The following is a 16,454-nucleotide window of genomic DNA, read 5'->3' on the forward strand; positions in this document are numbered from 1 at the left end:
AAAATAGTCAGCACACACTTAATGCGTGAATTCTGCGAGTTATTTGATCCCGCTCGATGTGGACTACTCTAAGCTATCCCACAAGACGCCGAAATTGAATCCTGTGGTCGATTATAGTCCAAGTCAAAGGGGGACATACCATAAGGATATCGCCGAGCCGAGGGCCACATCGTACGAGGGGCGTGGCCGGCGCTACGTAGGGTTGGAAACCGCCCGGGGTTAAAAAACTGGGGTCTGCGCCCAAAGAAATGTTGCAGGAAATGTCTATCACCGATCCTGAATAGAGGTAGGGGGGGAACTGGGGGCCGCTCGAGGGCATGAAAAACCCTGGAGGATTGTCCTCTGTCGTCTCAAAGGGATCATAGTGCAATGTTTATCCAAAAATGCTGATCCAGTCATGCATTACACTCGGTTTGCTTATTAAAAAGATACGTTTCCTTTCTTATTTCAAAATCCCACCAATACAAGCAAATTTCCATAGCGACATTTACTGCTATATAGTTCCAGTGTGCTATAAAAATTGCCTGACTTAGTGACTCTGACTTATGATTTTAGAGCATATGAAAGCCGGGAAGTTATTATTTCTTACGACGAATAACCTTTTGGTTTCTTGGAGTTGAATCTAAGTAGATAGTTTTTCAAACGTGCCCATATTTTATAGTTTTTATAGTGAACAGAGTTTGTGATATTGCAAGAATGATTTGAATATATATATATATATATATATATATATATATATATATATATATATATATATATATATATATGTATATATATATATCTCGGAGGATCTCGGTGATTTAAAAAATCTTATATCGTGCATTGAGATGCTACCTAATTAATATGAATGGATTACTGCGGTGCTACGTATTAAGGGATATTATTTGCACTTCAGGAATTTGAAAAGGCTTTCTAATGACGCCGTCTTGCATTATATATATTTAAAATTACACAAAATAACAAAGGTAATGTTTTACACCTCACTTTGCCGTATTCTCAGCCTATGCATGCGTGAGATGACTTACTTAAATTAAATTACATGTTTCTGAAGTTGAAATCGATCAAGCAGATAAAAATGTAGATCTTAGGTCTATAAATTGAAGAAAAAAGCATGATGGATATTACAAGAAACATATGGCTGCGTAGGTTTTCGCGGCGGTGGTTTGAAGTACTCTGCATTGTCGGGTTTCACCGCGTCGTTGTTTGATTCAGACGACGCGGTGAAACCCGACAATGCAGAGTACTTCATTGCAAGAAACAGTTTATTAGCAATTAGAGCAATAAAGAGAAGGACACTGAATATAGTGAGAATTTTTTTCCTTCAATGACGTCGAGAAGGCGTTCGAGTGAGTAAAGATCCATGCATTTTAACTTGCACCATGGGGAAACTGTAATATAATCAATATCATAAATAAATAGTAGTGATAATTTAAGTAGGAGGGATAATCACGTAATTTTGCTTTGAGTGTGACCAAATTCTATTCATCCAGGTAGCTAAGAAATTCCAGTCATTGCTGGCCACGTAACATTCTACGTTAGATTAATTGCTGGAATGAAATAAAGATCAACCTAGGAGAGCGAAAGTAAAAAGAATCTTAGTGCCTAAGAAAGCTATCCGAAATATCAAATTAGTGAGGCATAGATTGGAATGGGCGGAATAGTCAATGTATTTTGACAGAACTTATTTTGGATTTTAATATATGATCGTAGTATCACTCTGGGTGATGAACTTCCGGCTAAAAAATATTTTTCATAGAAGATAAAAGTGATGCCAAGGACTCCACAAAAAGGCATAAGGGAAAATTAGTGAACATTTTTATTTGGATGGTATGTGTATATGATCCTACATCTTGGCCCCTGAATAAACAGTATAAGCACAGCTGAACGTTGGAAGAGACTAAAGTGAAGTCGGGTTTGAGTAGGGATAATAAATTCTAAAGAATAAATGGCCGGTGAAAGGAAGAAGAATTTTGTAGGAGATAGTAAAACCGGATCGTTGGAGGAGTTAGTAAAAGTGCATATAAACGAGTTTTAAGAGTATCGCGACGGCCAAGGTAAATGTAGAACAATTGCTTCATTAACCATTACTTGAGTGTCCAAAAGACGTGCAAAAATTTTCCTTCCGCGAAAGAATTATAAAATAGTGGTGGAGTAATACTGTTTCAACAGATATTTAATGTTACCTTATCGTTTCAAGGAATATACAACACATCTTCCCATTCTATATGATAATATGCTATCATATAAGGGCTGTTTCCATGCTTTCAGAAAGAGGGAAACCGATATCTTAAAGAGATGTACCTCCACAGTAGTGGATAAAGCGGAAACCTTTATCGATAATATTACAATTCAAAGAAAATGTGTTTCATTTCCACGTCACAAGCAACATTATGTGGTTCTGATGAAGGCTGCACGGTCTTATCAGTACCACTCAAATGATAAGTGGCCTATAACAGGCCCTCTTCTTTGGATATCCACAAAAATTGCTTATTGGTTTGTTATTTGCAGTGATATAAGTGACAGACATATTGTTTTGTTCCTGAAAGACGATATGAAAGTCCACAAATCTTATGTCTATTTGAAAATGTCATTAATTTCGTATATATTTATATAAAAGTATTAAAATGAAAGTCCCGATACCTGAAATCAAAGTGTTCATCCGGTTTTTTGTCCGTTCACATATCTCGAAGACGAAGGAAAAATGGCTTTTATTCAATGGATGACAAGGGACTCATCTCAATTAGTACTTGCGTTAAGTAAGGACATGTTAAATCTAATGTATGATATTAAACTTTAATACTATTTCATCTAAATTAGTTAATTAACAGTCTAGTTAAAATATTCCTTTTAAATTTTTTTACCATCGATTCCTGTTGCTATTTGCGGTCAAAAACTGGAATCACCAGAATATTAACAATTCACTTCCCTCGAAAATAAAATTTGAACATCTTCTTACTTAATCACGCACAAATATTTCCGAACAGAGTGACGAAACACTTGAATGCAACGTGTTTTTCATGTGGTTTAGAATTCACCGACATCATGACTGAATTTTGATCCGTCGGCGCCTTTGACAGGCTTAATTGAAAACGACCGAGCATTAATCCGAAAAGTTGGAAGGCTAAAGAAATATGTACATCCTTTAGGCATTCTAGAACTGCTAATGAATAGGACAGATAAGCGCGAACATTCAAAGAGAAGACAAATTTTCTGTATAAAGTGAGGTGAAGCCATAAGTATAAGTCGACTTAGGTGAAACCTAATGGAATGGGAGGATCAAGCAGCAGGAGACATGGGCCATGAAAATATGATGTCGGAGAAAAATGACTATTGACTAAAATTAGAGTGGTGAGAGTTGTTGATGAAGTGCTTTTTTATGGAGCGAAAAGCAGAATCGGGACAAAATAAATGTACACGCAACCTTATCAGGAAATATTTTGAGCATATGGTGTATTATCAGTCCAACCCAGAAGCTTTCTCCGAACTAAAAAATTCTTTTTTACAATTGTAGCTGTTTTTTTTAATTTTACTTCAAATGAAAGACTTCTCTTTTCATCTTATAATGCATATATGTGTGTGTGTGCGTGTGCGAGATTGTGTGTGTGCACATACATACTCAGATAATAATGTAGTAGTAATGAAGGGGGGATCGGGATTGGTACGGTGGCTATCGTACTGGCTTTTCCCACCCAGAGGGCCCGGGTTCAAATCCCGGGAGTGTTGAATATTTTTCAGAGGTATCTCGATCCCTACTTGAGGTGCTTTTTGGAGGGCACTTCTAGTGAGTACGCCGTCCGTCGGATGGGACGTTAATCTGCGGACCCCTTGGCGCCTTTCGTAAAGAGTAGGCTAATGCCGACGCTGGGTTTCTCTCCAACCGTCATCCTTTCCTGTCCATCCCCTATGGCGCAAATGACCTCAGCAGTCGGTCGCCTCCCCTCAATACTACTACTGCAAATGAAGCGCAACGTCAGATTTAAAAGGTTAAAACCGGGTAGACGGTTGAGGAAATGAATTTTTGGACCGTAGATATTGATGATAAGAAAGGAACAAGAGAAAAGAGAGAAAATGAGAGAAAAAAGATAGATAAAAAAATATTGAGGCGTAGGAGGCCTGTAAAATGGAATAAAACTGGATTAAAACGAAACTATTGGAAGTGTAAATAGGGAAACGATAAGGTAATCTTGGGTTATGGACGAGATGATTAGAAAGATAGACGAAGGAAGAAAATGAAAATATGTAAATACAGGATTATGTAGAAGTATAAAGAGTAGATAATAAATTGAGGCGGGAAACTAACAGGGCATAAGAAACGTGGTGGAAAATACAGTTTGAGGATATATGAAGTCTGCAAAGGAAGAGTGAAATTGGTGCACTGTACTGGAAGGTGGCAGCAGGGTCAGGCAGTGAGAAGGGAAAATCCCTGCAAACAATCTAAGATAAATCAGGAAAATTAATTCTTGAATCAGGGAAGCTTATTGAGAGGTGGAAAGAGTACATATGTATAGGAACTATGTAGTGAAGAACTTAGGCCATCAAATTTGCATATGGAAAGAGAATATGGCGTAGATGGAGATGGCTTAGGTCTATGAATACTCGATGGCGAAATAGGAAGGGCATTAAGTGAATTGAAATCAAGTAAGGTCGATAGATAAGAAGAGAGATAGCATCCCGTGAAACTACTATAAGGTTTAGGAAAAGTTGGGAGGAATAGTTTTTATGGACTAATTCATTCATTGTGAAGGTAGAATTTATTCGGAAGGTTTCTTTAGGTCGGTAGTCCCAAAGAAATGGAAACGTAAGAACGCGAGAGGACCTGCAAAAACCTCTGAATGCTGTGGAAGAGTATTTCGGGGAATATAATAAGAGCATCCACAAGAAGAATTTTAAAATCCCTCCGTGTGGAAGAGAAAACTAGAAGTCAAACATCAAAGTCTGAGGAGTGAAACTAGACCATGTGGAATCCTTCATCTACCCGGGCAGCAGACTTGAGATGGAAGAAGTTCGACCGATATTAAGCAAAAAATAGCTTAAGTTAAGAAGGCGCTCCTGAAGAAGAGGCAACTGCTACGCATGAAGAGCCTGTGGGTCAAACAAGTGAGTAGTTCATCAAAATATCCGTATGCGTATCGTAGCCAATCGGCAATCATATACACGGAAAATTGCAAAAGAGGCCCCGCGAAGAATAGAAGCCTTTGAAGCATGATGCTGTTGAAGAATGCAGAAGATTAAATGGTTAGTCAAGGTGAGGAATGAGCAACTATAGAGGAGCAGAAGAGGAAAGGGCCATATGGAATTTTACAGCGAGATGGATTGGACCCGCCTTGAATCAAAATGGATTAGCTAGAACCATAACTGACGGATTTATTGAAGGGAAGATCCTGCAAGGAAGACTTGTAGGTACGTATATAGAGAACTAGGAAGGAAGAGAGATATAATAGAGACAAATTAGGAAGGACGTAAACAGAGAGGCAATCAGGGGGTGAGAGGGAATTAACACCCAATAGAGAAGAATGGAGGGCTGCAGTAAATCAATCTTAGGAATTAAATGCTGATGATGGTAATTAATGGTTACAGTGGCTAATTTTAACTTAGATGGTTTCAGACACATCTATAACGTTAATATCAATTATCAATGTCTCAAAATCTTAAATTATATTTCTCTAAATATGACCATTACTATAGTTTTTCTCCCTTTACACTTTCTTGCCTTCTTTGCCGTTTTTTAGATGGCGTTATTTCTCTGCCTTATTGGCCGCTTTAGCTAGCCACTTCAGCTTATTTCCACTAATCCGGGCTAGCCAATTGCTAATTATTGATTCTTTCATCAAGCTTAAATTCCATTTTTCCATCTCATATTGGTTTCTTTCGATTCTCGTCAATCAAAGTAAATAGAAACATAATGGGAACAGTATATATCCTAATTGGAAGCTAAATATTATGATGACAAGTAAGATACGCGACTTTTTCAATTCGGAAAATAGTAGAAATAAATTCAACGATCCTAATATAATGAAAAAGTGGCCTCTACAGTGGATTATAGAAATATATAGACATTTTTTATTCATACCACTTTAAAGGTATTCATTCAGCATTCAGAGGAGAAATATAAACTTTTTTAATATTTTGATGATGAATGAAGCATATAAATTGCCAGCGCATATCTTCATCTAACTTATCTAATTTTTTTATAAAAAGATAAATAAAAAAGGCTTGACGATTAAAACTTTGGAATATCCTTGGCTGTTAGCCAAAGTTAACTTCCGTTAAACATCCATTAACAGCTAAAAGTGGATATTTAATTATTAAAGGCCCATGGTAATGAATAAAAGGTAATGAGTAAGTGAACTCGGTAGTTTATGACGGTGCGAGATAAGATGGTTTAATTACATGTACTATAACTTTGAAAAATTAACGAGAATAGGATGTCGGAAGTTCGAAATTTCCCTCACATTTCATAAGCCAAATGACGATTTCCCCTTATATCAAAAACAATGATTTCAGTTTGTTTTGATAATACTACTTCACAAAAAGCTATTTCCATATTTTTGAGTTAATAAAGCCATATGGTCGTATTCGGTTGACGAATACCGAAAAACAAGAATGTGCTTAATTTTTATGATTATTCTACTCATATTATTTATTTACTCTTATTTAAAAATATTTCTAAATCAGGGAATAAAGCATTATAATAAGACTAAGGTTTCATCAGGGAAACTGAATAATAGTCAATGAAACCAGGAAACCATTCTGTTTGTCTATCTGTTAAGAGTCTGCGTTAGTCTCCCAAACGTTTCATGAGACCTATCCGTTATCTCACAGTGAATTGTTATAAAGTTGGGAAGATTTCTAAAACCGATATTGAAAGATGCGCCTGCATCGAGTTTTATGGGCTGTGTTATTTTATTGATCGTGGTCTCCGTTGAATATTAGCTCATTTCCTCTGTCTTTCTTGGGAGATGTTGCCTTCAAAATATGGCATGTTGCAGATATTAATGACACTTCCCGTACTTTGCATTCCTAGTTTTGGCTCAAACAAACATTTTGAATATTACAGTTCTTCGGATTTATGGTATTGTTATTAGATGAAATGTGGTGATTGAATTGGATATAACATTACGAACTTTGCCCTCAAAATTGATTAAATTAGAAATTAAGTAATGTGCTTTTTGTGATGTGAATAGCAGAATTTTACCATCACTGCATTTTAAGTCTTTAAAAAAAGTTTCGTTAGTGACAAATATTTTCAAACTCTCGATCCCTTACATAGTTTTTTTGTGAAATTAATATACTGATTATGTCAACAAATCGCTATTAACTTCTTGCATTAGAGCTGTTCTTCCTATCAGTTTCCCTCCCTCCTATACTATTCTCTTCCTTCATATAATCCTGATTTTGGTGTGAATAGGCTAAGTTTTCTGTCATCGTCCGTATTTTTAATCCGAATATTCCTTGACAGCAGCCCATTTTCACAGCCACTCTCCATTTACAAAGCTCCCTGCCCGCTCTGTTAAGTCTTCTGTTTAATGCCCTTCTTCACTTAGCCTACGGATTTTTCTATTGGTCATGGTTTTGGGGATTTCTTTCCCATGGATAAAACGGTGGTGTAATAGAAAGAATCACATTAAAGTTAGCGTCAGCTTGGAGACCTGGGAATGAGATGAGGGAAACTCAGGATGGGGCATTGCAAAACGACGGGTGGGAATGAAAAGTCGGGTTTAAAGCGATGAGATATGCAGATACGAAGTCGAGAGGTAGTTGACAGGTGCACAAACAGTAAATCAGGGCGTGTCGGTACTTTTTCCCAACATGATGTGAATGAGGCAGGAGGAGGAAGGGAGGTAGGGGAGCTAAAAACCCTTCCTCCGACTGCTCCTCGTCCTTACCTACAAGGAGTTTATCATCATCTCCTTCGAGTGGATTACGAAGAGTTTGTAGGTGGCGGTGGGAGGGAGTTAGGGTCTTGGATAGGGTTAAAACCCTTGACCTCCTTACCTCCCTCAACCTCTCTCCCTCTGTCTTTCTTAATAGTTTTCTTTCCTCTCGCCAGGGGTATCGTCAATCTGGTCTCCACGGCGGCTGGCTTCTTTCTCTTGTCTGCCTTCTCGCTGGTGATGGCGGCTGAGTCGCTTCCTACGGTAAGTAGTCCACCCGCCAGCACCATCTGTTGTCGGACGGGTTCAACTTTTGGTCTAGACGCTGAGCGTCTGCCGTCTCTCTTTTCCTCCCCTCCCCAATCTGCACCCCCATTGCACCCCCCACCTCTCTGCAAGGGTAGTTTTAGTGCCCTCGGGATGGCTGTGGGTGACGTACGGCGGAGTTTAAGGAAAGAATGAAGAGATATCTGTAGTAGTTGGTTTCACGAGCGATGGAGAGTTTTCTCGGATGTTTTAAATCAATTACGGCGTTGAGAAATCCTATCCGAGCGCAAAGCTCGCGTTGATCAAATTAATTAGAAGGAATGTTTGATCGTGTTTAGTTTAAACGTTTACGTTTCGGATAAAAATAAATACCTTACAATTGAAGAAGAATTTAAGAATTCACCTGTTTTTTATAATAATAATATAATAATGTTTTTAATGTACTGCGCAAGTAAAACATCCAGGCTTCCCTTATATTAGATCTAATAGGTTGAAATGCTTAAATTGAACTCAATAAGAGAGTGTTACTTGTGATAGGAAAACTATTTTAATGGTGCTAACTATTTTATATGAATTGTTTTGAAATATTTTCCGTCTATCTAGGCTAAGAGTGCCATTAAAAACGACTTAGAACCAATATAAATTTTTAACAATTGCTTTAATTCAAAAATACAATGATTTGGTTAGCGTAAAAGGGATTTAATCATTCTTTAAAAATAATAATTTAAAAATGTCATTTGCCAAATAATATATTCGAGGAGACGTTACCAAGTAAGGTTATATTTACTTGTAAATGAATTTTTATCATCGATTCTCTTATTTTTTTCATTTTAAGTACAATTATGAATTTAAGTAATTGGTTTGAATTTTTACAATTCCGTCAATATATTTTTCGGAGTTAAGTTTAGAAATGTGCTCTTTTGAATAACTGAAATTATTCATAAGTGGAATTTTTAAATTATAAACATAATATGTATAGTCTCTTTGAAAGAAATTTGTCAATTTTCTATGGGGGCGGAAATTTATTTTTCTAAAGATAGTTTTTTAAAGATTTTTCTAAAGTTAGACGTAGCGTATGCATATGCGATTATCAAATACCTATGTCTGTTAATTGATTCTCATGTACAGATACTGTTTTTTAATGTTTTCATTTTAATTCAAAATATGCAAAGGAGGATTGACCTTTGTAATTTTTTATACAAAAAATGGTAATCATTTAATTAAAACTAAATTGTATTAGATAAAACATATCATCCTTATCGAACACTTAATGAATGAGGGACGAGATTCTTATACCAAAGTCCCATTTTGTTTCTTAAACACTATGGGGAGAGAAATGAGGAATATAATTACACTGTGAACGTATAATATGATAGTTAACATTTTCCTTTGAACTAAACTGTTAAATTTCTTCCCGGAATGTCGTGGAAAGGAAAATGAGACTCCACATCTCTTACTTCGTTGGGCAACTTACCTTACAACCTTATTATATCAGTCATCGCTTCCGCGTACATTTTTTATTTGCCACTAATAAAAATTTGTTTTTATAAATGTCATTTTAACAAGAGGAATTCATAAATTAGGTAAAATCATTTTTTTATGTAAGCTGTGTGGGTGGTAGAGGTTTTTATTCTCATGCAAAAATACGCAAATATCTATTTCAATTGATGCATTTCTCAAAGATGTATTTGGAATGAACAGTTTCATGATGAGCATTTTCTACTGGATGAGATTACGGAAGCAATCACACGTCTATTTTATTTCAACAAAATTATTTATAATTATTCGCGCATTCTTTTAATTGAGTCAATTTTTTCCAGGGTCTCCCGAAAGCTTTAGTGAAAACGAGTGAAGGCCTGAATTCGTCCATTTGGATGCGTCGATTGACTGGAATCATCGTGATTGCACTTCTGGCCACAGCCAACCTGGCAGATATGGTAATAGGAACCAAAATAATGAATTCTAAACGAATGAGTGATATTATTTTTCAGATTTTAAAAATTCAGATCTACGAGGGCAAGGTGAAATGTCCTCGGCCTGGCACAGAGATGTCGTTCCAATCACCGAAAATTCATGTTTCTTGCCTGGGTACATGTGTCATTAGCTCGTAAGATAAGTTTCAACTTTTTCCTTGAAGTAGTTTGTTAACACGCATTACCACAGTAGACGTCTTTCACATTTTTAATTAAAATGGAAAATATTTGAATTTCGTGTGGTGATAAAATTCTTCTTTTGGATGGATTTATCCCTAATAAAATTCATCCGAAGTTGACAAAAGTGTACGGGGAAATATTAGTAGAAGGAATATGTATCAGAATTCTACATCACTTTAAAATTATTTTCTGAATACCTGTTGCGGTACATAATCAATACGACACGGCACTCATTGAAAATAAACCAATTAATATGGCACGTCCAGTACTTCATATCTCCGTAGACCTTATTAAAAACCTTCAGATTGACAGAAAAGGCCAATTATCGTGACTATACCGACCTAAAATTAAAATATATTAATCATTTGATTCTGATGTCTCGTTTCTACTTTCATACGCAATTAGTAAATGCAATGCTATACTAAACAAGCCCAACGCCGGGTCCTTGTAGCGGGAAGATAAGCTTAGTTTGAAGTCTTTTGAGATATTGGTGTGGCGAAGAATGGAGATAATAAGGTAGAAAGAGAGCAAAAGAAACCCTGAAGTGTTATTTATGGTGAAAAAAAATTGGACATGCTGGGAAAATGCGAAATAGGCGAAAAACATGGCTTATGGCAAGAGGTAGTTAGATCCTGAAGATGTTGGAAGAAAGGAGAATATATGTTAACGAGATAGAGGAAGGAAGAGAGTAGCCTATTTTGAGAGCACTGAAAGTAGGTTGAAGTTACGAAGAATGAGGAAGAAAATAATGAATAAAAGGGAAATATTTTAGATGCTGGTAAAATGGTAGTGGTACATCTTTATTATGGGGAATATTTTAAGTAAAAGCATTTAAAATTAAGCATATGTTGAAAATATTTTCGGATATGCCGTGAGAGTTATTATTAAGTAGTCTTCCGCTAATTTGCACTAACATTCAGTAATTACATTGGATAAAAACCTGATTACAAGTAGTTACTATTAACTAGTAGACTGAAAATAAATCATGATTTAGCTGATTAATTTGCTAACACCTGTTCCTCATCTTGTGTCCAGGCCTGCTGCGAGTGGCCACAACCCAACAGCAACTGCACAATGAAGTCCCGCCCCCTCGAAGTGGACTTTTCCACCAACTACCACGGTATCCCTCCGCCCCGGGCCATGCCCAACGCCCTCGCCCCCACCATTTACGGCACCGCCCCCAACGGTTCCAGCGGCAGCGGCGGCCCCCCATCCCTGTCGCCCCCCTCCGCCCCCGCGGAACCCCTGCCCCCACTGCCCCTGCTCGAGCGGATTGCCCGCCGGGTGGTGGGGGGTCTGGGAGAAGGCGAGGCGGGGGCGGACGGGGGTGGCGGGGGCGGGCGAGCCGAGGGCCTGGCCACGCGGGCCCCAACCCCGCATCCACCCACCGCCCCACACGTCTCCTCCTCCTTATCATACTTCACGCATCCGACGGGCCTGCAGGGGGGCATGCTGGATCTGGGAGTCGCTTGCCCCCACCCCACCTACTTCACGGCGGCGGCCGTCCTCATCTTGTCCGCCTCCTCCCTCATCTCCCACCTGCCACAGGGCTGGAAGACGGCCCTCATGGCGGTCGTCGCCACGGCCCACTGTCTCCTTCTGGTACTCATGCACGCAGAGGACGACCAAGTGGACTGCACCACACCCCCGGAGCGGGAGGCCACCGGGTGAGCCTCGCCCCTCCATACCGTCACCTGCCTCCCACCCCCCCTACAGTTGCCCCTTCTATTATGGTACTTCGCCATCTACTTATCCTAAGTATATTCTCTTCTCACCATTCCGTCCCCCCTCCATTCATTCATTCATCCATTCAACCCTGCTTGAAATAATTACTGTTTGAACGATATTACTGTTAATTAAAATGAAATTATGAATATGGTACAAGTATGCTTGCGTTAAATGCTTTTAAATTTGTTCTTAATGTTATGATGAAAACAGAGGAATATTTTAGAAATTAATTCCTCAAGTAGTTACTAAAGAAGTATCAATAATGATAATATTTGTTGAAGTAATTTTTCTTTCCTGACTTTTATTCTGATGCATCGAATTATAATGAATATGTTGACGTGCCGCCTGCGGTCAATTTGTAATGTGTGCATAATTTTTATGAAAGCTGAGCCCACAACTTTCCTCGTGCCCGGAGCGGTCTTAACATCCCCATAAACATTTGCTCTGAATACGATGAATATTATAAATTTAAGCAGCATCATCGTTCCGATGACTTTTTTAAAGGGATCAACTCCTTACTTATATTCAACCTCATCATTCCTTTATATATCTCTTTTACCTCCTATAATTGATTTGAGGGCTGCTTTTGTTGGTATTACTCATTTTTAAAAATTCATTTCATTTATTCATTATTCACCAGCTCTTCTTTGCATGATTGCGTTCAAGATAATCTTTATCTTAGATTATTTTCATGTAATTGTACACTACACTACTATACTCGTTGCGACATGAGCATTAAGGGACTCATATATTTGTTCTCTTTTTCTGTTGGCTTTAGGACCATCCAGGAGAGATACACACTTTCTGGATTACTACTCGCAGTGACAATCGCCCTTGCCTTCCTTAACAGACATGTAAGTTTTAAGTTATTACTCTTCTGGGTTTTTATGTGATAGAATTTTATTATTATTATTAAATTCGTGAATGTTACTGGAGCTGCGTACAATAATTTAATCATTTAAACAGGATTAACAACTTTCACTCCATTCAGGCTTCTGCGTTAAAGAAATTGTTAGCATGAAAAACATATGCGAAAGTAAATACACTCTTGAGGTCATGATTAAAAGAGTGCTAAATATTTTTGACCAGTTAATTAGTATAAATCATGCAAACACACACACACACATTATATATATATATATATATATATATATATATATATATATATATATATATATATATATATATATATATATATATATATATGTATTTTATGCATACATAAAAAAGTAAGTTGATACTTAAATTTTTGGAAAATTTCCATGCGAAATCTCTTTCCTGAATGCTATTTAAGCTGACTTTTCTTTCTCATCTTGCCCTGTATTAAATACATTAGGAGGTCTTATCAGGCAATTGATTCTTTGTTTGGCGAATCACTTCTTAAGAGGTAGCCGTATAACTTCATTTAACAAATCGAAAAAAATATATATTTTATATTTACATGCAGTATGTTAACAGACCAAAATAAGAGTAAGCCAATGACTTTTGCTAGTGTAATTTTTTTTCATTGAGTAAATCGTATTGTTTTCATAATTAACTGTCAGAGATGATTCCTGTATATATTCGTAATACGTATATTACTAAGATATACCGTTGATGTAAGTTCCAGTAACCGTATTATTTTTCTAATGCATATAATTCCTTTTCTAGATACTATTAGTCAGGGCTACCTTTCAAAAAGAGGGACGAAAGCGTCTGAAATCACCGTTAATTTTTATCAACTTTGACTTAGAATTTCAAAAAATTTCTGGGTGATAAATATCCCATCAACAAAATAATCTTAGGTTAATGGTTTTTAAATTCTTGAAAAAATTATCCTTTGATGTGATGTTCACGCACGGTAATCCTTATCGTGTGACTCCAAATATGCCTCTTTGTTCCCATGGTTTCTCGAATGAATCTTTCATTTTCGCTTTCTTGGATTTGCTTTTCACAGGCGTGCTGGAAGTTAGACTTGCTAATGAAATGCAGCAAATATTTTGCGCAAATCGCAACAAAAAATGAATCGGGGAATGGTTGTAGAATTATTCGGAATTCAATATCTCAAATAGTAATTGATGTTATCTCCTAGACGAAGAAAAAATCCGCATGCATAACACATGTATGGGTAAGGGCCCTCGGAATGACTGATTCATTTTGTCGGTTACACCATCCATCACCTCCACTCTCTCCTCTGTCTCCGCCCCGGCGTCTCGTAGACGGAGAAAGCGTCCCGTCTGCTCTTTCTCTGGCGTCGGGAGGTGGAGGAGCGCCGGGAGAGGGCATCAGAGATGCGGCGCCGCAACGAGGCGCTAGTGGGGAACGTGCTCCCGCCCCATGTGGCCTCGCACTTCCTGGGCGGGCGGCGGCGCAGCCACGACGAGCTGTACAGCCAGAGCTACGCCGAGGTGGGCGTCCTCTTCGCCTCCATGCCCAACTTCTCAGGTGAGGGGATGGTCAAAGCGGCCAGTGAAAAAGGGCGGCCGTTTGTGCCCTGTGGACTCTCAAAATAGCAAAAATAGCAATTCTTACTTAATAAACCAGAAGGCCGTTTATATATATATATATATATATATATATATATATATATATATATATATATATATATATATATATATATACAAAATACAATGCAACATACAATATAAGAACACATAAAAATATCACTCACACGTTATTTTTTGATCATTTCGACGGAATTCAATTCTGTATTCATCGGAAGAAATAGAAGTAATGTCTGCTGGAATAGGAGAAGTGAGGGGTGCGAGGGAGGTCACCTCAGAAGACGGAGTTGAATTCCGTCGAAATGAACAAGAAATAACATGTGAGTTATCTTTTTATGTTCTTATATTGTTTGTTGCTGTCAAAGTTTGTTATTCAACACTTCCGTGTTACTTCGACGAAATCATATATATATATATATATATATATATATATATATATATATATATATATATATATATATATATATATATAAAATATCTTCGAAATGGAACGCTCTTCGGCGGCGCACAAATATGTAAAAACACAGATTTAGATTTTTAGAATATAGAAACACAAAGAAAGGACACTCGCAATTTGTTACTTGACGTTTCGGCAGCACGGCTGTCGTCTTCAGAATGGCGTTCTCGGGGAAGAGCGGAGAGGATGTGCGGGGGAGAGGTGGGGGAAGGAGAGGTAAAGGGACCAATAGGAAATGAACAAGGGGGTGGGGGGATATGTAGGCAGCCATATGATGCATTCAGTGGGCTTGGTTCAGCCCGGGCGGTTTAAATGATTGGGCCACCCAGATATGCGCCATCTCGCGGGTTCTCACTATCCTAGCAGATTTGGGAAGGATTTCAATCACCGAAACGGAGAAGCAGTCGTCAAAAGATTGATTGCGGGAAGTAGTGTGAGTAGGAATGGGATAATCAAGAAAGTTGGGAGATTTGGTGGAATATCGGTGGTAATTCATGCGGAGGGAAAGTGCGGTCGTGCATTCGCCCACGTAGAAGGCAGGGCAGAAGTTACAGGAGAGGCGATATATAATATTTTTTGAGGTACAGGTGGCGAGGGGTTGGGAGTTGGTACTGAGTGGGGGAGGGTCTTAACAGATGACAGCATTTGCAGCGTGGGCGGTTGCATGGTGCGGATAGGGGTGGGGGAGAGACGGGGGTGCTTGAAGTTGTTTTTGTGGACTTGAAGATGTCTCGCAAGTTCGACGGGCGTTTAAACGAAACAGAGGGACAGTGTGGGAATAAAAGTGATGTGGACTTAGTGTTATTGATCATTGGGAAGAGGTCACGGATTAGATGTTTAATTTTGTGTGTTCCGGGGAAGAAAGTGGTGATAAGATTAGGGCATTTTGGGCGTTTGGTTTGGGGAGGGGAGTGTATTGGGTTGACGGTTTGAGGATTTTACTATTTAGTAATTTTTCAGGGTACCCACACCTTCTCAGGGATTTATGCAGCTGGTCCAAGTATTTCTGTTGGGAGGGGGTGTTGTTGCAGAGACGGAAGCCACGGATAGAGAGTGAGAATGGGATGGAGCGCTTTGTGTGAGGTGGATGGCAGCTGTCGAAATGAAGATATTGTTGCTTATTAGTTGGTTTAAACACTTCTTCTATATCCGACTCAAATATTACCTTCCTAGATATCGACATTCACCTCCAAAACAATACGTTTCACACTTCAGTCCACATTAAATATATATATGTATATATATATATATATATATATACACATATATATATATATATATATATATATATATATATATATATATATATATATATATATGTGTGTGTGTGTATATATATATGTATATATATATATATATATATACATGCATACATGTGTATACGCACATACATACATACACACACACATATACATACATACATACACATACATAAATCCATACATAATTACGCACATATACACCCATACATACATACATATGCATATATAAA

At 37.8% G+C, this 16,454-nt stretch overlaps 1 protein-coding gene across 1 annotated transcript in view; it reads left to right on the forward strand.

Annotated features, from left to right (window-relative positions):
* Ac3 (Adenylate cyclase 3) overlaps positions 1–16,454 on the forward strand; it is a 535,594-nt gene that overhangs the window by 504,349 nt on the left and 14,791 nt on the right. The window contains exons 11-15 of the mRNA XM_071598030.1: positions 8,051–8,138; positions 9,962–10,078; positions 11,330–11,961; positions 12,801–12,876; positions 14,221–14,446. Of these exons, the coding sequence (XP_071454131.1) occupies positions 8,051–8,138; positions 9,962–10,078; positions 11,330–11,961; positions 12,801–12,876; positions 14,221–14,446 (1,139 nt within the window). The remainder of the gene's footprint in view (positions 1–8,050; positions 8,139–9,961; positions 10,079–11,329; positions 11,962–12,800; positions 12,877–14,220; positions 14,447–16,454) is intronic.

This window comes from Hetaerina americana, unplaced genomic scaffold, assembly GCF_022747635.1.
Source record: "Hetaerina americana unplaced genomic scaffold, ioHetAmer1.1.p SCAF_9, whole genome shotgun sequence".
NCBI lineage: Eukaryota > Metazoa > Arthropoda > Insecta > Odonata > Calopterygidae > Hetaerina > Hetaerina americana.